Source organism: Macrosteles quadrilineatus, unplaced genomic scaffold, assembly GCF_028750875.1.
Source record: "Macrosteles quadrilineatus isolate MER2022 unplaced genomic scaffold, UCM_ALF_1.0 Scaffold_972__1_contigs__length_24349, whole genome shotgun sequence".
Lineage (NCBI taxonomy): Eukaryota > Metazoa > Arthropoda > Insecta > Hemiptera > Cicadellidae > Macrosteles > Macrosteles quadrilineatus.
This window is the reverse complement of record NW_026543565.1, coordinates 1-24,350: the sequence shown is the minus strand read 5'-3', so window position 1 is coordinate 24,350 and position 24,350 is coordinate 1. Positions and strand designations below refer to the sequence as shown.

General features: G+C 35.3%; 2 protein-coding genes across 2 annotated transcripts; one reads left to right on the top strand and one right to left on the bottom strand.

Moving 5' to 3' along the window:
* Positions 1–721: 721 nt before the first annotated feature.
* LOC128982686 (uncharacterized) lies at positions 722–16,082 on the top strand (the record flags this gene model as incomplete). Its single annotated transcript, XM_054401627.1, has 9 exons — positions 722–840; positions 2,198–2,470; positions 3,275–6,517; positions 6,692–7,315; positions 8,273–8,415; positions 8,882–9,064; positions 9,787–9,969; positions 13,093–13,258; positions 14,155–16,082. Coding segments are annotated over 9 exons (5,144 nt in total), but the record flags the coding sequence as incomplete, so codon positions are not given.
* A 2,686-nt stretch (positions 16,083–18,768) lies between these two features.
* On the bottom strand, positions 18,769–24,052 carry LOC128982685 (E3 ubiquitin-protein ligase PPP1R11-like; the record flags this gene model as incomplete). The annotated part of the gene is made up of 4 exons (XM_054401626.1): positions 18,769–19,072; positions 20,752–20,860; positions 23,826–23,948; positions 23,984–24,052. Coding segments are annotated over 4 exons (477 nt in total), but the record flags the coding sequence as incomplete, so codon positions are not given.
* Between the last annotated feature and the right edge of the window lie 298 nt (positions 24,053–24,350).

Genomic DNA, 24,350 nt, shown 5'->3' with positions numbered 1-24,350 from the left:
GAAGTTGTATTGTTACCAGACCTGTTGTTTGATTTCATTTTGTTTCATGGGAAGAATAAAACAAAATATTGAATGATATTTATCCAATTTCAGTGAGTGCGATTGTACCCAAATTTCCTCAAAATGAATGTTGTTTAAAAATCCTTTTAGTTGTTTAATATTTTTAACCCTATCTTAACAAAACGTTATTTCTAGTATGCATATACACTATTACCTCTTTGAGCTCCACTGTCCAATATATTGCATAACCAAAATTCCACTTACTTATTGAGTTATATCTAACTCATCCAAAACCACTTTAAGTTATAGATGACAGGAGCTACAACCTAGAAGTCAAGTTTAAAAATGCTAAATTTTGGTTTTTAGTTAGCTACTGCAGTTATTGCGGTAGAAAGCTAGGTCTGATTAATGGTCAAGCGGTCCAACATGTTGTCTTTTCATCCAGAAGATAGCACCGTATATTGGGGGTAGTAATCCCGTTGTTCCGTATTCAAGCGCTACCTAGATATTTCCAGACGTTTCATATCATACAATAACCTTTGTCCTGTCACGTGATGTCTGGAAACCCCAATCTCGCCCCAGTTCTCTTGCATTCATGCAACTACTAACATGTCCCCGGCACAATTAACTCCCAATTGCTGCTCTCATCTCTTAACCCCAAAGTATATTTAATTATTATTAGTGACACATATTAAAAGTGAACTATTGAACATTTGTGAAGTGAAACACTACTACTGCCGGTCCGGGTCTGTGTACGAGCAATACGCAATAGCTGGCCAGCAGAAGAAACTCGTGTACGTCTACCGGCTTCGTCTTCTCAACACTTCAGTTAAAAGGAAGGTACCTCATCAATCTCATTACAGTATTATCTGTTAAATAATTAGTGACAAGTTTTTAATATTGCTCCTTCAACATACAGTCCATTTGAACATTTTTAGGCAAGTTTACCCCCCATCCGCTGGTCCTTCGAGCCGGATGAAAATCTTATCATTAATAATATATTGTGCTTTTATTAGCCTAGCTACTGTAACTGTTAAAATTGCACAACTAAACTCTAAAAAGTGTCACTTCTCTAAATAATTAGAGCAGCATTTGTATTCCCCATTACTAGTTTTGGTGAATAAATAATATTTTATTCCATTCCCCTGTGCCATCTCAGACGTGAATATTTCATGTTAGTTTCATGCTCATGTCCTCCCACTGCTACATGAATCACGTCATATTTCCTTTCAAATGGTTATTTGAAATCAGGAATTAGTTAGGATATTTAATATTTTCTCTAAGTTTCTCAATCAATTCACCATATCAATTATTGTCATTAACAATAATTTTTGTCTGCACTTTGTTTCGTCCTTAATTTTCTAACATATTTTCACTTATCAGAAAGTCAGCCATTTTATATTTTCTGTCCTTGCGATGCACCTTGGTAGCGAACTTCTCCACTAGAGCGCTCTGCCTACAGTCTGCACGTCGCAAGAACCAATGAGCGTCGAGATTCGTAAAACAGAATAAATCGCCCAATGATATTGCTTCTTCAAATTGATCATATGTAAAACTCAGTTTCAAGCACAGGAAATCAGCTGACTGAATATAAAACACACTCCAGCTACATACAGCTGTGTGAATTGAATCAAAATATAAACGTAACCTTCAAGTTTATTTACATCTTGGAAAATATTGTTTTGTGTGAATATTAAACGAAATATTAGTGATTGAATCGATTCTTGTCTACATTAAGGATATTGCTCATAATAAATACTTCCCTACTCAATTTATTCTGCGAAAATACTGATTCAAATTAAATGACTTGTGTTAAATAGACTTTACTTTTATTTACTATGTCTATCCTGGGTCTGATGGCAAAGTGAAATATAATTTTACATTCATTATTTCTTATAGAGTGAATGTAAATGAATTGATTTATTCTGAGCTATTAATTTGCATTATTGTTAGGTCTAAGACTTGAAGTTATTTTGATATTTAGGTGTTGGTGAATATTTACGTAGGCCTAAACTTATGATAAACTTAGGCCTATAGCTTACTCTGTTGATTACATAAATGGTCTGTTAAAATGAGATTCTCTACACTAGAGAAAAAGGCAAAACTTGTCAAAAATAGGCTTCAGAAAATAAGCAAGTTTGTGTCAGCCCAAATTACTCTCTCAGAAACTCAATCATTAAATGTTGTTTCCATTCAGCGCTTACACAACTATGATGATGAAGTTAGAGGTTTATTCTCTGATTTTAAAGCTTTATTCGATAAAGTGGTTTATGATGATCCTGGTTCTGATTATGACGAAACTGAAGCATGCTCTATGCAAGATGAAATTTCGGACTTGTACATTTCTCTGATCAGTGACTTGAAAATAGTGTTACCTGCTAAAACAAAAGAAGTAACACCTCCCACCCAACCATCTCTGCGACTGCCCAAATTTGAGTTGCCCAAATTCAGCGGTAACTACGAAGAATGGGTTAGCTACTACAATATTTTTGAGGCTTCTATTAATAGGAATGAAACTTTGGCCCCTGTGAGTAAGTTCCAATATCTGCTTAGTTCTTTAAGTGGTGAACCCTTAGATTTAGTAAAGAGCTTAAGCATAACTGCGGAAAACTTTGATGTTGCACTTAGGCTGCTTAAGGATCGCTATGATAACAAAAGGCGTGTTGTAACTCAGCTTGTTACAAAAATCATTGATTTGCCATGCATAAGTAGTGGTTCTCTCAAAAGTCTCCAACATTTTCTCACAGTTTATAAAGAGAACACTCAAGTTTTGAAAAATCTCAACCATGACATAACAGCTGAAAATACTCTGCTTGTCCTAACGCTTTTGAAAAAGTTACCTACTGACTTAAGAAAATCTTTTGAGGATTCTCGCATCACAAACAATGACATACCTGCAGTAAATGATCTAATTCAATTCCTTGAAAGAGAATTTAAACGATTAGAAGGAGCTAGTATCGGTCTTGGTCCCTCAGCTAACGCAAGATACCCTTCAGTGCAAAAGACTCAATCTAATAGTTATAGGCCTAAACCTCTTCGAGATAGTAAACCTTACTCCTCTCAAGCTAAAACAGCTTTCGTCACAGTGACTAACACTTGTAAGTTTTGTCAAGCATCCGATCACAATATATACAAGTGTCAAGCCTTTCAGGCTAAAAGTAGAGGTGATAGAGTTGAATTCACTTGTAAAAATAATCTATGCGCCAACTGCCTAGGCCATCTACATGATACTAATAACTGTCCTTCTCATAGAGTGTGTCGAATTTGTTCAAAGCGACATCACACTCTCTTACATGACTCAACTCCCACACAACAGCAGCCAAGTTACCCAACCAAGGTTTTTGAAAAAAAATATGGTAAGCCGCCTACAAATAACGCACCCCAAAGCCATGTCACCGCACCAGTGAATAAAAGTGCTCTTGTAGGATTGTCCAGCCAGTTAAACCCAACTAAAACAACAATTTTACTTGGAACATGTTTAGTTCAGGTGTTTTCCAAAGATGGTCAGCAAACTGTACTCCGTGCTGTGCTCGACTCTGCATCTCAACTTACATTGATATCTGAAAGAGCTGTTCAGCTCATCAGTGCCTCCCGTACTCGAGCACATGATGAAATCCAAGGAATTTCTGGCTCACTAATTCATTCTAGAGGAATAGTGCACATTGATATATCTGCAGTTAATGGTCAACGCTTAGCCTACCATCATCCATGCTTGGTTTTGAATCGTATCACTTCACCACTGCCTCAGATCCCAGTCTCACCTCAAGTGAAGGGATCTTTAAATGATTTTGTTCTTGCAGACCCCTGTTTTGACAAACCTGGAGAAATTGATCTATTGATCGGACCTGATTTATTCGCTCTCTCACTGACTGGTGAGCAGCACTTCTTAGGCCATAACCTGCCCCAAGTTTTAGGAACTATATTCGGATTTGTTGTAATTGGCATAGCTCCTGTTGCTACATCTGAGTTATCAATCCCAAAAACTGTTTCTTTTCTCACTACACATGATGGAGACCTTCACAGTTCACTTCAAAGGTTTTGGTCAATCGAAGAACCCCCGACATGTGTCAAGACTCAGTCAGAAGAAGATGTTCTCTGCTTACAGCATTTTGAAAGAACCCATACACGTGATAACTCTGGTCGATATGTTGTTAAGTTACCGAAAAGACCAAATCATCCACTATTAGGTGAATCTTGTAGTACAGCTCAACTTAGACTTAAAGCGATGGAAAGAAAATTTGCTGCTCAGCCCGAATTCAAAGATTTATACTCCGAATTTATGGATGACTACATCAAATCAGGTCACATGAGTGCATGTGAGCAACCCCTTTCTGGTGAATGTTACTATTTACCCCATCATGGAGTATTTAAGGAGAATCCCCCTAATTCCAAAATACGAGTCGTATTTGATGGTAGTTCCAAAACAAATAATGGCGTCTCCCTAAACGATATCCTCATGCCTGGCCCTAAGTTGCAGAATGATATTAGTGATGTCTTGCTGTACTTTAGGTGTCACAAGTTTGTGTTCACTTGTGATATACGACAGATGTATCGCCAGATTCTGGTGGCTGAAGATGACAAGAAATATCAGTTAATCTTTTGGCGATCCAACCCTGATGAATCCCTTCAAGTCTTAAAGCTAAATACCGTCACCTACGGTCTCAACTGTTCCCCGTTCATTGCGATCAGAACATTACAACAATTGGTCAAAGATGAGGGTCACTCATACCCCAAGGCGTCTGAGATTCTAACTAAATCAATATTTTATGACGACATCATCGCTGGAGCAGAAAGTCTTGATGAAGCTTTGTCTGCACAGAATGAACTCAAGAACTTGCTCTCTAGAGGAGGTTTTGAACTCCGAAAATGGATTAGCAACGCACCCCAACTATTGGACCAAGTCCCAATTGAACACAAAGAGACTCCAGTGGAGTTAACTGAAAATAGTGAAGCCTTCTTCAGTGTCCTAGGTCTAAAATGGACTCCAGAGTCTGACATGCTTTCTTACAAGGTTAAGGATGTTGAAATAAGTGCTATACTTACAAAGAGAAGAATATTATCTACAATCGCTAAAATGTACGATTTACCAGGATTTCTTACACCCGTAATTTTCTGGGCAAAAACACTTATTCAGTATCTCTGGACAACAGGGCTAACTTGGGATGAACCTGTTCCAAATGATGTTAGAACCAAGTGGCATTCATTCTTAGAAGAACTCCCAATAATTCAAGAATTAAGAATTCCACGCTACATTTCTACTTCTCTGCATACGGCTGTGCAACTCCATGGCTTCAGCGATGCTTCAGAGAAAGGCTACGCTGCTGTTGTCTACCTTCGTGTCACTGACTCTCAAGAGAATACAAGGCTCTATCTCATCGTCTCTAAATCAAAAGTCGCTCCTTTGAAAAGAATTTCTCTGCCACGGCTTGAACTTTGTGGCGCTCACTTACTGGGAAAACTTCTTCAATATTCTTCAAACATACTCTCTGCTCATATGAAGATTGAATCAATCTATGCTTGGTGTGACTCCACAATTGTCCTAACCTGGATACGTACTCTTCCATACCGCTTGAGAGTCTTCATTGCCAATCGTATTTCAGAACTCCAAGAATTGGTCTCTCCTCACTCATGGAATTATGTCAAATCTCAAGACAACCCGGCCGATTGCGCCACTCGTGGTCTTTCACCCTCTCAACTTGTGACTCATCATTTATGGTGGAATGGACCGGAATGGTTACAGTCATCGTCAGATTCTTGGCCTAAGCCAAAATTCACACCTGTTATTGATGATGACACTCTTGAAATAAGGCCAAATCCTCTAAACGTTCTAGCAACCACAGAGAAGATTAAACTCACTGATTTTGATATACTAGAAAAATATTCATGTTTCAGGAAACTTGTAAATGTCATGGCATATATATTGCGATTCATTCATAATCTGCAAGCCAATGATCCCCGCATTGGACAACTTACTTGCCAAGAAACTTCTTCAGCGAAATTAAGAATTTTCAAACTCATACAAAATACATCATTTAAGGATGACATCTCTGCTCTCAAAAGGGGATCTCAATGCAGCTTAAAACTTGCTCGTTTATCCCCATATATTGATGACAGTGGAATAGTGCGAGTAGGCGGCAGGTTGAAACATTCCAACCTTACACAAGATGCGAAACATCCAGTTTTGTTACCTAAATCTCACTGTACTGTCAAACTGTTGATTATGCATTATCACCTAAAGCATCTACACGCAGGCCCTCAATTGCTGCAGTCTATTCTGTCTCAAGAGGTTTGGATATTATCAGCCCGCAGCGTGATAAGATCTGTGATTTTCAAGTGTCAAAGATGTTTCAGACTTAAGCCTGTAAACAAACCTCCACTGATGGGAGATCTTCCTGAAACTCGATTAAAACCTGTAAGGCCATTCTATCACACTGGCATGGACTATAGTGGACATTTTGACATTAAAGTTCATTCAACTAGGAACGCTCAACAGTTAAAATCATACCTCTGCCTCTTTGTATGTTTTGCTACAAAAGCTGTGCACCTAGAAATTGTAACAGACCTATCTGTAGACTCCTTCATAGCTGCACTAAAACGTTTTGTTTCTCGTCGTGGATTGTGTGCCCACTAATACTCAGATTGCGGAACTAACTATGTTGGAGCCTCAAAGCAACTCATGAAAACTTTTCAGGATTTCATCAAGGAATCAAACACTAAAGATGCTCTTAACAACTTCGCGTTAGATCACTCAATAAATTTCCACTTTCAACCACCAGCCGCTCCCCACCAAGGAGGCCTATGGGAGAGTGCTATAAAAAGCTCTAAATATCATCTGAAAAGAGTCATAGGCGATAGAGTTCTAACACTAATGGAATTAATAACACTCGCCACACAGGTGGAGGCTGTACTAAACTCGAGACCCTTAACAGCGTTATCCGCTGATCCATCTGACATCTCAGCCCTTACTCCGGGTCATTTTCTTATCGGCACTTCTCTTGTGGCAGTACCGGAACCAAATCTTGAAGAAGTTCCCGAAAATCGTCTCAACCATTGGCAAACTGTACAAGCCCTACATCAACGCTTCTGGCGACGTTGGCATCAAGAATATTTACATCAGCTACAACAAAGAAAGAAATGGCAAAAGCCCAACAAGAATCTAGAAGTGGGTGATCTCGTTATAATTCAGGACCCTAGAACACCACCGCTACTTTGGCCTCTTGGACGCATAGTGAAGACTTCGCCTGGATCAGACGGCATCGTCCGAGTTGTCACCATCAAGACTCAGCGGGGAACCTTCTGTCGTCCTGCTACCAAGGTGTACCCGCTCCCCTGATCTCATTATCAGACCAAACAAAATGTTTATTCTATTTTCAAACATATTTCTATTTCAATGTTATGTATATATATTAATTCTATGTTTCTTATATTTCAATGTCAATCTTTATTCATTATGTGTCACTTTGTAACTTTCTCAATGTTTTGAACCATGTATGGTTCAAGGCGGGCGGCATGTTCCGTATTCAAGCGCTACCTAGATATTTCCAGACGTTTCATATCATACAATAACCTTTGTCCTGTCACGTGATGTCTGGAAACCCCAATCTCGCCCCAGTTCTCTTGCATTCATGCAACTACTAACATGTCCCCGGCACAATTAACTCCCAATTGCTGCTCTCATCTCTTAACCCCAAAGTATATTTAATTATTATTAGTGACACATATTAAAAGTGAACTATTGAACATTTGTGAAGTGAAACACTACTACTGCCGGTCCGGGTCTGTGTACGAGCAATACGCAATAGCTGGCCAGCAGAAGAAACTCGTGTACGTCTACCGGCTTCGTCTTCTCAACACTTCAGTTAAAAGGAAGGTACCTCATCAATCTCATTACAGTATTATCTGTTAAATAATTAGTGACAAGTTTTTAATATTGCTCCTTCAACATACAGTCCATTTGAACATTTTTAGGCAAGTTTACCCCCCACCCGTCTTGGTCAGATCTGGTGTGCAAATCTATGGTAAAAAGTTAACAGGATGGGTAAATTTTTTGTGATTTGCACAGTTGCAACTAAAATTAGGCATGTTTCTTATCTTATGTTTTGTGGTGTCCACCAGAAACCTTTTAACTTTTTTTTAAATTTTATGTTCATAAGATAAGGAATAAAATAATATAGGTTCACCAAATAATCCTTAGAGTTTAAGTTTCAAGTTTCAACTGTTTGGCAAATAAACACTATTTGTTATTTAAGTATCGGTTTGTTTGTGTGCACAGCTGTTGCCACTGCCCACAAGTGTGCCAGTGAGTCCAGACGAGGCTGAGGATCAGGATATGAGGAAAGCGACCCCACTGCGGGGAACTGTGGAGTGGGCCCCGCCTCGGCCACAGATCATCTTTACCGCCCACCCCCCTCCAGAGTGAGTAAACATCACAGGTTAATCGTTTTATGTTAAAGCTAGGAGTTGTGTTTTCCTACATTATTTTGGGGTTATTCAATGACACTTTGAACTTAGCTTCCTATGATTGATTTTATTAAAGTTTTGTTTTTGTGATTGCTAAAGTAATGTTACTAACCTGCATTGAACAAGTACAAAACTCAATCGAGTTTAACCAAAGGTTTAGTTATCCAAACTGGTATCGCACTTGAGGAACATTTACAAAAACATCTCTTCTAAGTTTTCTGTTGTTCAGATAGGTAACGCTTTATCAATGTCTTCCAAATAAAAGCTTCTGATATTACTGAAGATTGCTCAGACTAAGGTTATGTGAAGTATGTCTGCTAGAGGTGTTAATTCTTGATCAAATCAGTCAGGTCCTCTCGCATTCACACACAGAAACCACGTTGAAATTATGATTCACACAAAGCACATTATCTGTCCACAGACGACGCATTCTTATGGCCAAGCAGAACTACAGATGTGCAGGCTGTGGTCTGACAGTTGCGCAGCAGTACGCAGGCAGGTTTAGATACTGTGAGTATCTCGGCCGATACTTCTGCACCGGCTGTCACACCAATCAGCTGGCTGTCATACCTGGAAGAGTGATACAGAAATGGGACTTTACCAGGTATGCTGAACTAAACATTCTTCCCTCTAAGACTAAAAAAATCAAAGTATACTCCTACAAAAAAAATATTTAGAAGATATCTTGTTTTGGCTAGTTGTATTGCATCCGTTACGAAACCTGCGTAAGTTTCTCTCAAATTTCAGTATGGCTCGGTAGGGTTTTCAATTTTTCACTGTATTTTATGTTGATATAAGATGTTTATCATATTATGTTCTTGACCTTGTTCAGTTCGATGCTGGATATGAAAATAGATCATATAACCTGAAACTATCCTTTGACTACTTGTTATTGGACTGATGACGTACAAAGCATGTTAAACTTGATATATTTCTCAAATGAACTGACACTTATCTTTCTCAAACTAAATCCTTGGATTGGATTGGATTGTTTGCAAAAGTGTGGGATGCATTTTATTTATTGATGAATAAAATAGTAACTTAGTGAAATTTTTCTTTTGTAGGAATTACCATAGTAAAAGAGGGGAGTAGTAATATTTTCTTTATTCTTTTTCTAGTGCAGTCCAAACCTTATTTTTAATTTTTTAAATAATATAGTTTAACTTTGAAATTGATTAAGCATTATATTATAAGAAATGTTCCTGCCATGGGATAAAAAAAGATTTCTTAATAAGTACTGCACAATTTATTCGTCCCTACAATAGAACAAATTAGCCTTGCTTAATCTATCAAAACCTTTTGCGTGATGTTCATATTTACCCGCAGATGTGCTGTCTCGAATTTCTCGTACAGACTGCTGGACCAGATGGCCAGTGATCCGTTGTTTAACATCCTGGATCTCAACTCCGGATTGTACTCTCGGGTGAGAGCCCTGGATAGAACCAGGGTGTACAGGATACAGCTGCACTACCTCAAGGACTTCCTCAACACATGCCGTTTTGCACTACAGTAAGTCTGTGTCCCTTGCACAGATTCAAATTTATGCCTAAATTATAAGCAAATATGTTAAATGATCAAACACTCTTTAGAAGAATCTTAATTTTTACCCATTAAGCACCATAGACAAGTTTGATTCATTAGATGAAATAACAAAAAATTTATCATCAACATCCACTTAGCAGCTCCAGCCTCCTGGAAGTGTGAAGCGTGTTAACTAATGAATGAGTTGTATGTTAAATTAACCCTTTGAGTGACTCGAGCTGGTGAAACAATTTTATTTGAGGTTTGCCAGGCCTACATGTGGTGTTGCTTCTAGGAATGCTGGCCATTTCTTCACATAACTGTAGGCGTTTGGGAAATTTGTCATAAAATACTTATTTATTAAAATTTTTGGCCTAAATTTGTTTTGTTTAGTAGAGTATTTGATCGTGCATTGTAAAATACTAATTTTAGTTGGGGTTTCATGAGTTAAAATAAAATATTTTCATGGCAAGGATAGAAATATGGTGCAGTTTATTCTCATTTTCAAAGTTTGAGTTAAAATATCAAAATATAAAATTAAATTATTCATTGACATTCAATTTTACATTTGTTTTAAAGAGCATTAAAAACTAAAAGAAATCATCGTATAAAAAATGTATTTATTATATATATGTCCAAAAAATTATGTAACATTTACTACGAAGAGGTCTCGAAAAATTCTAGGCCCTACCCAGTAAGCAACCTAAATCATGCTCTAAGACTTGTGTTGTTACAGACAAAACTACCTATACCATTTTACATTTGACTGTATTTTATGTTGTTATGATTATTATAATTCAAATTACTATTAGAAGCCATGCACAAAATATACAAACGGTCAAAATAAAATCATGCACCTCTATGCTACCATATCCAGTTACCAGCATACTTGGGAATAACTAATAGAAATTCTATCGAATAGCACTATTAGTTATTTTTTTTGGCTAACTTCTATTTTATTAGTTCGTTTTTAAATTAACTAACTAATAACTTCTATCAGTTACTTTTTACGGGACTAACTAATAACTTCTAACCAGTTAGAATTTTCAACTAACTTTCCCAATTATGCGGAAGCATCTCAAATACGGGTTATTTATTTCACGTGATCAGTGAGGGTTGCGTGCGGCCGTGAGAGGTCAGTGCCCTTGTAGACAAACAACGCGGGGGGGTGGGGAAAGAGAAAGTCAAAGTCCAGTTGCTTTGGAATGTAGTGGGCCTGTGGAAGGGTAGTGACGGCCATTATCAACACCCCATGCACTGATGGGTGCGAAGGGGAAATGTTTGTTTGGTGATTGATATATCATCTCAAGTGTCAAAACATTGTCTTTAGTTGATGTTCATTATCTGACAAGTTTTATGTCATTTGTTTATGTTGTAGTAATGTAAAATGTGACAATGTTTGATTAAAACACAAGTACCAGGGGACCGATTTTGCTCGAGGTGTTTGATTTGTTCAAGAGGTAAAAAATAGAGCTTATAAGCCTACAAATATTTTCAGTCTTACTACGATTAATTAAGTAGTATAGTCAATTCGTTTTTGTTAGACATCCACTTATCCTCAATTTAGTCTACAAAACTTTTTAATCTGGACGATCAATCTATAAAATGTCCACAATAAGCTTCAATCAATATAAAACTTTTGATACATAACATCTGTTATCTGACGACCGTTATTGCATTAAGTCACTGGGATTGTGGAACGTTGCAACTATAATTACGGGATGGTGTAACAACGCATCAATTCCTGCGGTGCATCGTTGAAAAATACAAATCTCCTTGGCCTTTCCTTTAGATTTTTAGTTCAATGTCAGTGTATATTGTTTTGCAGTAAAACACTTAATGTTTTTGAACAGTCGTAATTATCCCTTTGGTTAGTAAGACATCATACAATGCAAATGTATTATACAAGCAATTTTCAATAGCATTGAAATTGGAGGAAATCGTAGGAGCCATTTTTTAAATCATATCGTGCGCAATCTTTACTCATATTATAGTATATATTAGTAACCAAGATGTGACATTAAAAAATACTTTAAAAAGACTGCCCAACGAGCAGCTAATTTCTACTAAAACTAACTTTATTTTCTAATTCTATATCAGTTAGTTTTTCAACTAACTAATAACTTCTATCAGTTACTTTTTAAACTAACTAACTTATAACTTCTATCAGTTACTTTTTACGGGACTAACTTATAACTTCTAACTAGTTAGAATTTTTGACTAACTTTCCCAACTATGGTTACCAGTACATTTTATGAGATTAGCCACAAACTATCACCAAAACACAGGAATAAGTTGTGGTATTATAACTTTTTAAAGGTTTAAAATGTATTTTTCAATGATTCATGACCATAACCTGCAATTCTATAACCAAAACAACTTGTAAACAAACATTTACTAAAACGTAAACAGTCGAAACAACAACACAACACACGAACCAGTTGTGTAAAGCTGTCTACTATTGCGTAATGGTTTTTGATCGGTTGACCCCATTTCTCAGCTCCATTGTACAGTAAAAGAGCAAAATAGTAGTTGCCAACCTCCTTCTGTCGCATTTGGTGTGATTTGCAGCCAGCTTTAGTGAAATGTCATAATGTGTGAAGTGATTTTCTGAGCATCTCGCTATGTATTGTTATTGTTTCTGATTTGTACACAAACATTCATCATGTGTCCATAGCTTCATTTATGTAAATATAGGAGTAAAATAAATATTGTCAGTCTTTCATAGAAATGTTCTAAGACTACACTAAGAGAGAATGAATTGACAAGCAACTAAATCACTTCAGAAAAGAATTTCAGGCAGTTGATGGCACCCAAAAAGTTTCCACCACAATTCACTATTCATTTTGGGTACCATCAACTGCATGCATTTCTTTTTATTTGGTAAGTTTAGATGTGTATTTTTTCCTTCTTCCTGTAAAACAACATAGTTTATACCCTTAGGCATTGATTCCCTGCAAAATGGTTACACGATAAAGCTTCCGTTTTGTCTTACTTGTGTTGGTGATCGTGCTATTTTACCTAGTTTTGCAAATTCCATTACCATCAAAAGGTATATTTCAAACTCCAGGTGACAGATTGGCAATACTAACATGGATGGTTGTATTACAGAGAAGACGGTTGTCTACAGGATTTTTTGAGGTCCACTCCCCCATACTTTCTGATGGATCCCCATGTCTACTCCATCCAAGACCTGAAGCAGGTTAAGATCGGAGAGATGACTGAACAACTGAAACTCCATGTAACGGCTGCTTTGGCTCATGTGGAGGATTGTGTGGTAATTCATACTATTTCAGTAGACTAACAACTTTTTAAAGCTCAATGAGATATACTTTGCAAGTTTGTTCATGGATTCACATTTGCACAAATGAACTGTTAATAACAAAATACAAAATAAAATCATTGCATTTTGGATACTAAAGTAGACATCCTCTCCCTATGTTGGAGCCAATGATGTTTCAATGTAAAATCACATTTCATTTCTTAATTTGTTCTACCTTAATAGTTGATGTGATATAAAACATGCAGTAGTCTACATTAGGTAGTTCTTTAAGCTTGGCCTGGTTAAAAAGTGACCGTATTTGAAAGAAATCAGTAATATACATTTGTGCACTCTGTGGATAACTCGATTCAATTAGCATACAGTAGAGGGTTGATTATCCAAAGCAATCGGGGATCTGGGGTGTTCGAATAAAGGTTTTTTTTAGATAGTTGGCGAATGACAGTGAAAATTAAGTACATAATTTTTGTTTCAACTTTGATTGCTAAAATAGAGATTGAAATGTATTTTTACATGCAAAACAGATTGTTGATTGTCTCCTGCAATTGTAGCAAACCTCAAGAGTATATATTGTGGTGTTTGCTTCACCACTGTTGGTTTATTGGAATTGCAGCAACGAGAGAATATCATGCGGTTGCTTCATCACCGCTGATCGTTTCATGCGATCATGGCAACACCACACCAAGTAACGGCCTTTTGGTTTTGATGTTTCGGATGATCGGGCTTTGAGTAATCGATGCTCACTGTATGTCCATTTTCATTCTAAGACTGACTACAACTTAACATGTGAATGGAATGTCTCCTTCTATCCATACTCAAATAGTTTGTAAACAAAAACCTCAAAATTGAAAGTGTAACATCTAATCTCAATCACAATTTCCTTGTAATTGCAGTTGTGCCAAGGACGAGGGTTCGTCTGTGAGGTGTGCAACAAACCCGAGGTGATATTCCCCTGGCAGCTGATGAAGGTGGACAGGTGTAACAGCTGTGGCAACTGTTTCCACTCTGACTGCTACAAAGTCGGCACCACTGCTTGTGGTAGATGCTTCAGACTGACCAAGAGGAAGAACTCCATCCTCACATCACCTGTTGAAGTGTCATAGCGAAGACTGAAGTTCCATCCAAGGAAGACTGAGAATTTGTCGTAACACTGTCTGTGATTTACCTGGTAGCTTATGAAAAGTGATAAATGAAAAAATATCAAGATTTTGCTCAATGTGAGTTATCAATCAAATACTATAAAAGGACTGGCCTGATGTATTAAGGAGTTAATAATTTGGTTAGGCTGGATAGAGTATGTTAATTGAATTTTGGGTTACTTTTCTTTTTCCTTCTGTGGTTTAGAACAAATTATATATAGTTTAAGTAAACCAACCTGTTATCATAGTCTATCAAAATGTTATTCTAGCAGTACCAAAGATACAGAAGAAGTAAGTTAAATTGATCTTAACTTTTGATATGTTAGGTTATTTTATTTTTATTTTATTGCTTGGTTTATTATTGTATGCTAATGATTTGCTCTTAATCTGTTACTTTACAAACGAAGATGGATTATTGTTAAACTAATTGGAGGGTGAGGATTACAATACTGTGATATGATCTGTTAAGTATAATTGCATATTTGGTATGAGCAGCTCTTGTTAACTCACTTAGGTTTACATTGTATCAGAAATTACAACTTTTTAATGGACTTACAGGTAATGAGTTAAAATATTTACGAATATTGTACCTATAAAGGTATATGATTGAGATAGTAATTATAAACTAGCTGCATTATAGGATAATTTAGCTACCTTCAATTAATGTGTGGTTAGATATATTTTGGATCAAAGTTTTCTGCCATAAAGTACTCAAATCAAAATAAGATGCCACGGTACTGGTCAGCAAAATCTGACTTGTCTCATGCCTTCACTCACTACAGTTAGTTATAATTCAATATATTTGGAGACACTTAGCTAAAGGCATTTAGCCTTCCAACAAAAAGACTGGTGTGTACAGTAGGTACTCTTTTATCCACCATTTTAAGGATTTTGGTTAAACTGAATAACTAATTTTAGTCATTTTAACAGAAAGTGAACATATTAGTTATTTACTATGTTACTATAAAAATACCAACATAAATGGGACCTTAATGAACAAAAGAGATGTTTTAGGGGTCAGCTAATATTTAATAACTTAATTGCAGTAAGCACATTTTTAAAACACTATTCCTTTTAAAATGAATTCCTTGTGACAGGAAGAGTTGATCAACCGATGTCAGTTCATTTGATGTTACATAAATCAAAAGAGTGCCTACTGTAGTTACGTTTACAGATTCCTCTAGAATGTATGTCTTTGGTTCGGCCAGTAGGTTAAGCACTGTGGGATGAAAAAACTGTTTGTGAATCTCTAGTACAGTAAACTAGTTTATCGAAATTGGTCTGTTCTGTTTTGCACCGTCCAAAAGTCACATCAAAGTTGGTGCTTTTTGACTGCCATAATGTGAACTTTTGTGTAGATCAGGTCTTTCCTAGCTCTAAGGTTGCAAGGTAGCCTACATTAGGCAACTATAATTGTATTGTTATTGTTAGCTGTCTTGTGAAACGCCTATGCTATTGTACAATTGTGTTTTATTTTTATACTATATTCTAACAACAAACTACGAGTGAATTCTCGTATCACATCGCTTAATATTTTTAGTTTACTGTAATACAATTTTGAACATAAACATTGACATCTAAGTTTTAAGAATGAACTTATTTTATAATTAATTATAATTAACTAAATTCACAAGTTTTCATTTTAATATTTTTGATATTATTACACAATCATCATGTTTAACTTTTATACACTTTCATGCAAATAATATTTCGTTAGTTTTATAACTTTAATATAGTTACGAATTTAAATATTTAATATAAAAGTGTTAATAAATATGTTTATTGTTTATACTATTATTGTTGATTAAATAAATCTAACAAAATAAATTTTATGTTCCCTTCTTTTTCCAAATCATACAATAATTCTAAAAGGAAGAAATCTTCTAATCAAAAAACCAGCGAACTTGTGACAGCCAATTTAAATCAGAAAAAAGAGGGGGGGGGGGGGAATGAAGTTAAAAGAACTGCCGATTAACATTTCCAATATACCTACTACTAGAGGACCCATGCTGCTCCACAGCATCATATAGGATGGAGAGGACACCACTAACTCACCTGATGAAAGGTTGCAGACGAGTCAAAGAACACATAAGTTCTTTGTTATGTGTGTGTTTTATGTGTTCTTTGACTCATCTGCAACCTTTCATCAGGTGAGTTAGCTGTGTCCTCTCCATTCTATATATTTATTCGATTTTTAATTCAGTAATACAGTATCTTGGAACTTAACTTAAACGTTTGCTTAAAACTCATCTAATATCTTAAATGAAAGCCGGTATTTCACTGAATTTTCTTAGACCAAATATATAGGATTATGTATATTGTAACTGATTAAATACATCTTAAATTGAAGTAAGAATTAAAAAAAAAAATTAAATTTATGTTTTTTGTAATACAGTAGATAAATATATGCCAATGCTTGATGTGAAATCTGGGAATGCATACTTCCAATTTGAGACCTCAATAATGAAAATGGGTAGAAAAGCCAAACAAACTCGGAAAGAAAAACCAAATTTAACTCCCATAAGAAATACATGGGGAGAAAATTTCAGTTACATATATGTCGAGTGGGACTGTAGATAAATATATGCCGACGCTTGATGAGAAATCTGTGCGTGCATACCTTCAATTTGTGACCTCATAACCTATGAAAATCGGTCGGGTAGAAGAGCCATTAAGATTGAGTGCTTAATATCGGGTGCTACATTATTGATGAATTCATGGTCACCCAAATCATTGACAAACAGACAAGCGGAAAGTAAATAAAAGAGACGTCTTATAACACTTAAAACATACAGGGTGAGTTTTAATTGTCCCCCCCCCCCAACTTTTTTCTACACTTTTTCAAATATCAATCCCAGACCACTTCCAAACATTGTTGGGTAGTAAGTACTTCATTTTGACAAGGTATTCATTTCCGGCCGCCATCTTGGATCCACCATATTGGATGCAAAATATTTTTTTCAAATGTAAAGGTGGGGTTGTGACCCATTTTTTCGAACTAGATTTTTTACCTCATTACAATGCCACAAACCGTTTTTAAAAATCTTGATTCATTCTAAAGTTATGAGGCCTTTTTAAAACTTTATTTTTAGCCCATTTTAACATTGTGCATTTACAAACTAAGACCATAATCTCAAAATGGTGGTAGATAAAGATAAGTATACACTACCAGTCATTGTCGACCTATTTTCACTTGGTTATGACAGATGTATTTTTTTCGTCCGCCATCTTGGATCCGCCATTTTGAAATGTGATAAGTTATTTTAAATATGAAGGGGGTGTTGTGACCCATCATTTCGAACTACTTTTTTAAGCTGAACTCAATTCCATGATCCGTTTTTCATTTTCATATTTTGATTTTGAAATATTGACATTTTTAACAAAATAAATGCAACAGTTCATAAATAAAACTTAATAACAAAAAATGGATTTCGGCATTGAGTTTAGCTTAAAAAAGTAGTTCGAAATGATGGGTCACAACACCCCCTTCATATTTAAAATAATTTATCACATTTCAAAATGGCAGATCCAAGATGGCGGATGAAAAAAATACATCTGTCATAACCAAGTGAAAATAGGTCGACAATGACTGGTAGTGTATACTTATCTTTATCTACCACCATTTTGAGATTATGGTCTTAGTTTGTAAATGCACAATGTTAAAATGGGCTAAAAATAAAGTTTTAAAAAGGCCTCATAACTTTAGAATGGATCAAGATTTTTAAAAACGGTTTGTGGCATTGTAATGAGGGTAAAAATCTTGTTCGAAATAATGGGTCACAACCCCACCTTTACATTTGAAAAAAATATTTTGCATCCAATATGGCGGATCCAAGATGGCGGCTGGAAATGACCACCTTGTCAAAATGAAGTACTTACTACCCAACAATGTTTGGAAGTGGTCTGGGATTGATATTTGAAAAAATGTAGAAAAAAGTTGGGGGGGGGACAATTAAAACTCACCCTGTATATTTACGCAAATACTGTTACTCACAAGACGGTAAATATAAAAAAAAGATGGTAAGTGGTGATCGATTTTGATCGGACACTCCAATCATCATCAGACCCAATAGGCGAATTGACCTATTAATTCGCCTATTGGGTCTGATGATGATTGGAGTGTGCAATCAAAATTGATCACCACTTAATATCTTTTTTGTATATTTACCGTCTTGTGAGTAACAGTATAAGCGTAAATATATGTTTTAAGTGTTATAAGACGCTTCTTTTATTTACTTTCCGTAAATTTAATAACACCTACAATGCTGATCAAGAAGTTAAACAGACAAGTGAACTTCTCCATTTGAGACTAGTTTTGTCTTCCCTTGTTTTTATTAGTAGAACATGAACAAGGTATTAAAAGACGTCTATGATCTGACAATAACTTATATTATAATTTAAAAGCCTAAAAATACAATGGTGTATACAGTATAATAGTAATCTACACAAGAATGGGTGATCAGTACAAAATACAGTGCGTGGCTAAGATATGGAGTCTAGGCAGGTACCAGTGGGGGAGGGGTAGAGGTAGGGGCGGTGTCTTGGTCCCCACCCCCTTCACCTCGAGCTTTTTTCCGCCTCTCAACATGCCCGTGACAGTTGTCGCACTCGTCGTCATCTTCACTGTCCGAACTCTCACCAAATGCCCTAGGTTTGTTGTAAATGCAGCAACCTGAAATAAAAGGAATATTATAAACGTTGGGGTCTACTACATCAGTATACAAGGTTATTTGTGTTTCAAGTGGCAAAAGTAGATGGTCAAAACCAGAAAATTTGGAATGCAAAACCAAAACATAAAAATTTAAATCCAGTATCTCAAAACTTGAATACAACACTTTTTTACTCTCCTGGTTATGTAAAAAAATACAGATAATAATAAATAGTTTATTAAAATTAATTAAACAAATAATAATTAAATAATATAATTAAATAAAATTATAAATAATAATTATAAAATAATATAATAAAATAATTAAAATGAATAAAACAATTAACAATACTTTTCACAGCATATTTTAAGGGATTTCCACTGGGCGACAGCCTCACCGGACTTGCCGGGGGGTCGGGGGTATTGTTATTCCACCCCTCAGCAAACAGGGAGGTACAGGGGTTCTCCCCGGATTTTTTTGCATAAATTAAAGTGAAAATCACACATTTCTACGTATCTTTTCATGAATTTTCCGATTATATTTGCTTGTAAATAGTCCATATAATCTCACTTAATTACGTATTCTAGAACGTTAAAACAGTCCAAGGCTCGCTTCACAACTTTTCGGGCCAAAATCAAGCATGTTAATCACTCGTTTACTTAACGGAAGCTGAGAGTAATCTAAAATATTTACACAATGTAATTTTGTTTACTTTATATTCTCATAAAATGTGAATCATAAAAAAAAACATGCTGGTACTAACCATATTGCCACTGGGCGACAAAATCTCGCCCAGTTAACATGTTATTTTATGCCCTGATACTTTTACTTTTTATACTCATACTCAAACTAAATTAATGGTCTATAGTCTGTGCTAGCACTTAAAAAGAAACACCGGTTAATTTCTTTGAAGTGGTAGTTATGTAAGTTATTTTGTTTATGTATCAGCTGCATTTATCACAGGTAAATTAGGAAATAAGTCTTGGTATTGCATTCTCACCTGAAACTCGCTTCTCGTGTCTATTTAAATGTACATCATTCATTGTCTTTATATTCTTATATTTTTATTCAAAAATGAGGTCATATTCGTGATAATTTTTCACGAGAATATTTGAAGGTATCTATCTGACCGAGGAATAGCAGGAAACCATTGTTGCTTACGTGTCGGATATCTTGGAATCTTAAAACACTACATACAGTATTTTGAGTTTTAATTGAGCTTTTGTAATTATTCTTTCACCCTGGCACAACACATTTATCTGGCATGGTGTAGTAACAAGTTCAATGTCATAACTAATGATTAAAGGTAGTAGAAGCACGAATAAGTAAGTCGGTATGCGACTCCTCGATTCACTATTATGGCAAGACGATCGGGCGCCAAGACTCAGATGCGACTTGCGAGTTTTCGCTCGCCGCGGCCTTGTGCACTAGGGAGGGATATGGTATTATCCACCCTCTAAAATTGAGGACTAGAAAATATAAATGTAGTCTTGCTTGTATTGTCCTGTTAAGCTGGCTGACAGTAAGTTAAAAGCAAATTTATTTCCGATTCACAGACTTATTCCATTCAAGATGTTATATTCTGATGGACCAAAAACCATTGTGCTTAGTTAAAGAAAATGTTTTTATTTCACGTCTTTTAAAATAACACAAGAGTCATTGTACCAACTTAAGGTTAGATGGGTCTATTTCATTAACTTACATTTGGATTTTTTCTTATTTAAGTGTTCATTATCAACTGTATCTTCACCCCATTTTACTTGTTTCTTGGATTTAGGCTTTTTAAGCCTCAACCGCAATGTTGGGAGATCCTGGAAAGAAGGATATAATTAGCATTGAGCTGCCACATAAATTTCTTAACCAATAAAAACATGCAAGTTAAAGATTTAAAATTAGCCACTTTTTCGAGTTACGACACTTCTAGCATAACCAAGCCTTAGGAGTCGTTTCCTTACATATCAGTTAAGATAAAATTTCCTTTAAACAGCTAATTGGTCAATCAACAGTCCAGGGTGTAGGCTAGGCATTTATGAAAAAGGCCCTCTTTAACTTTATTGTAAAAACATTTCTAAACTTCAATTATAGAACAAAGCGATTCCATTATATTGGAACTACCTAGTGACATATATCAACTTTTTTGTATTTATGACATATTTGATGGTCTTTAGGTTGAGACACCAAACATTACAAATTCTTTAGAATTTAAACCTAAATTATTCATCAAGGGTAGTAATCAAAGATTGTAGGCCACTACAATGCATTACATTTAACATTTAAGTAGTACTGGATACCAAAAGATGATTTTTTTTTTACTGGACACTACTTTATTTTTAATTCCTATCTGCAGTATAGCCTAAACGTAATTGTTAGAGTAGCGTACCATCAAAGGATCAACTCATTAATTAATTGTTACATGAAAATTAATTCTTATCAGTTTTCTAAGTATTTTATAGTAGAAACCCATGATATTTATAATAGAAAGCCCATGTCAATTTTAATTACATTTTGATTCTTAACTGAGAAATATTTCTCAAAAGTTCTTTATTAGTACGGTATGTGAAAAATAAGGTTAATAAAAAATCACTTGGTTTTGTGGAAAAATAACACTTTTATTATATTAAATTACAGTTTTTAACTTTATACATTGATTTATCTACTTTATTGTAACTAACTACCGGTTTTACACCTGTTTTGTAATAAACACTTTTGGAGGATAAACTACAAAAACTAAACTAAATAATTACATAAGAATACAGTTGAAAAATATATACCTATTATATTTAAACAAATTTTCATGTTGGATCAAATATTAATAAAAACAATAGCATTTGTCATTTAGCTATTAATTAGTGACTCTATCTAACAACAGGTCACAGATAGTAACCAGATAGTAGGGTTTAGACCAATCCCTTCGATTTTTTAGAAATTTCCCTCAATTAACCTACTGTAGTTTGCAAAACCAATAGCCACTTAATTTTCAGGTTAATTACTTTTCATAAGATTTTTGACTTGATATGATGTAACGTGTTGAGATATCTAATCATTAAATAAATGTAATCACTACACAAGATAAAGCACCAAAACACTTTGCTTTCTGTTTTCAGCAAACATACTCCTTGAAAATCTGAAAATATTACAACAGGTACATTTATTATCCCACAAGGTTTCTTTATTACATATTGCCAAGGAATTACTTTAGAAGTCCATAAGGTTGGGAATGGATGAAAATATTTATCCAAGCATAAGAAAACAATAAATTTACTGAAATAATCAGTCCACCTTCATATGTTTCTCACTTAAAAAGTACAAACACAATTTAAGGTAGATTTAAAACTTGAAAGGTAAGTTATAGTTCGGCCGCTTAGAAAACGACCTGCGCGCTAATGCTAAACCAATGCTGGAGGAGGTCGCTTTCTAAGTGGCCGAACTATAGTTACTTAGAGGTAAAAGTAAATTTCAAACTATGCCTAGTATGATTTCAACCATTCTACAGAATGCTTGACAATGAATGGACGTTTTGGATAGGTGATTTATTCCGTGGTGCAATAGCATGATTTAACATCACGATTTGATTTGTAATAAGCCAACTGATATAAATGGATTGAGACATTTGTTTTTACTACATTCCCCTAAATTACTACATTTTTCTCTGCCCTAAACACGGCAGAGAATAGTATGACCGTGTTCTGCATTACATTTAATGGAGCAATCAGAGCTCAATTTTAATAAAGGTGTGAATTATTAATGATAACAATGAAAATCTAAACCCGAAATAAATCTAATGGGAGGTAGAACTAAATCTATATTACTGGTTGGTTTATGGAGTATTCATTAAATAATACTACTAGGTACTGTCAATGACTATTGGATACTGAAGTTGTATTAATAGACAAAGGGTACAGTATGAGAAAAAGCTACTATAGTATAGCTATAACTATACAATGAAACATGGACAGTGTTTAGACAGAACAAACACTTGAAAATTTCCATTAATTAAGCTTATCTGTTTACTCGCTAAAAGAGGAAAACAATTTCAAGGTGTTTGATTAGTTTAAATATTAGTTTAAACTATAACACTACATACAGGAATAAAGTTTAATTTTTGGTAGCATTTCAACATTTAAATTTGTTTACAGACAAGTAAATACTTCTGAATAGGCAACCTATTGTGAGCTATAGCATCTTTTATGCCATTTTAAGAATCATAGTATGATACCTCGCCACAGCAAACCTGCAGAATGCAGACTAAGCGAATTTCCATTTACCTGGTTGGATTTTGCGCAATAATGTTCCCCTAAATTTTTTAGATTTATTTCCTTTATAAATAACATTGATTTTAATGAGTAACCTACTTAGGGTTGATGCTACAGGAAGGTAAACAGGTACGTGTTTTTTAGGACATGTTGATGGCTTGGTATTAAATAAACAAATTGGTAAAATTAAATAAAACTTTTGCCACAACCTATCAAATACAACCTATAAAACCTAACCTAACCAAACTTGCTGATTATGAAAAAATGTTATGAAGGTTTACTAATAGAATCGATATTTTTAATTGATATTAGGGTAGCCCGGTTAAGAAACTGTTCACGGTTTTTTTTATATCCTGCCCACTACACCCCTTCCACTAAAACCCCTGAATCACTCTTACGCTCTGGGGAGTCAAACGGCACTCGGGCCAACCTGACGGTTTTGACAGTTCATGACCCCACAGCAAAGAATAGGACGGCACTCGCTCTACATCCCAAATCCAGTATCCCGGTCATTTTTATTTACTTTATATGGCCATTCTTTTTCAGTTCTCCGATTTTTTCTGGCGAATAATTCAGCACTTGTGACAAAACATGGTCTGTATGCTCTCCCAGAAGAGGTGGAGGGGAGTGTATACAATTTGTGCTGTCAGAATATTCCACTGGTGGTCCTACAAGTTTCACAGTAGATCCATCTGCCAGCTTCACATCCTGGACTAGCTCTATGGCCTTCACGTGCTCATCTTCAAACACCTGGAAACATTAATCGTCTTGAAACTTTGAAGGAAACATGCTAACTCTTCAGAAGACTACATAGAAAATATGTTGATTTAAGTTTTAGAAGTTGTCTGAATAAATTTAAAAAGGCACATTTTTGTTGATTAAGAAACAAAACAACCACTCACCATCTTTATGAAAATAAGCCGGTGAATGTCAATGTTTAAGATTATAAGGACAATATGAGGAAACTATTGCATTACTTTCTCTACATTGACATTGTATTACAATAAGTCCATACAAAAGAGAAAGTTTATCCTTAACACTGACAAGA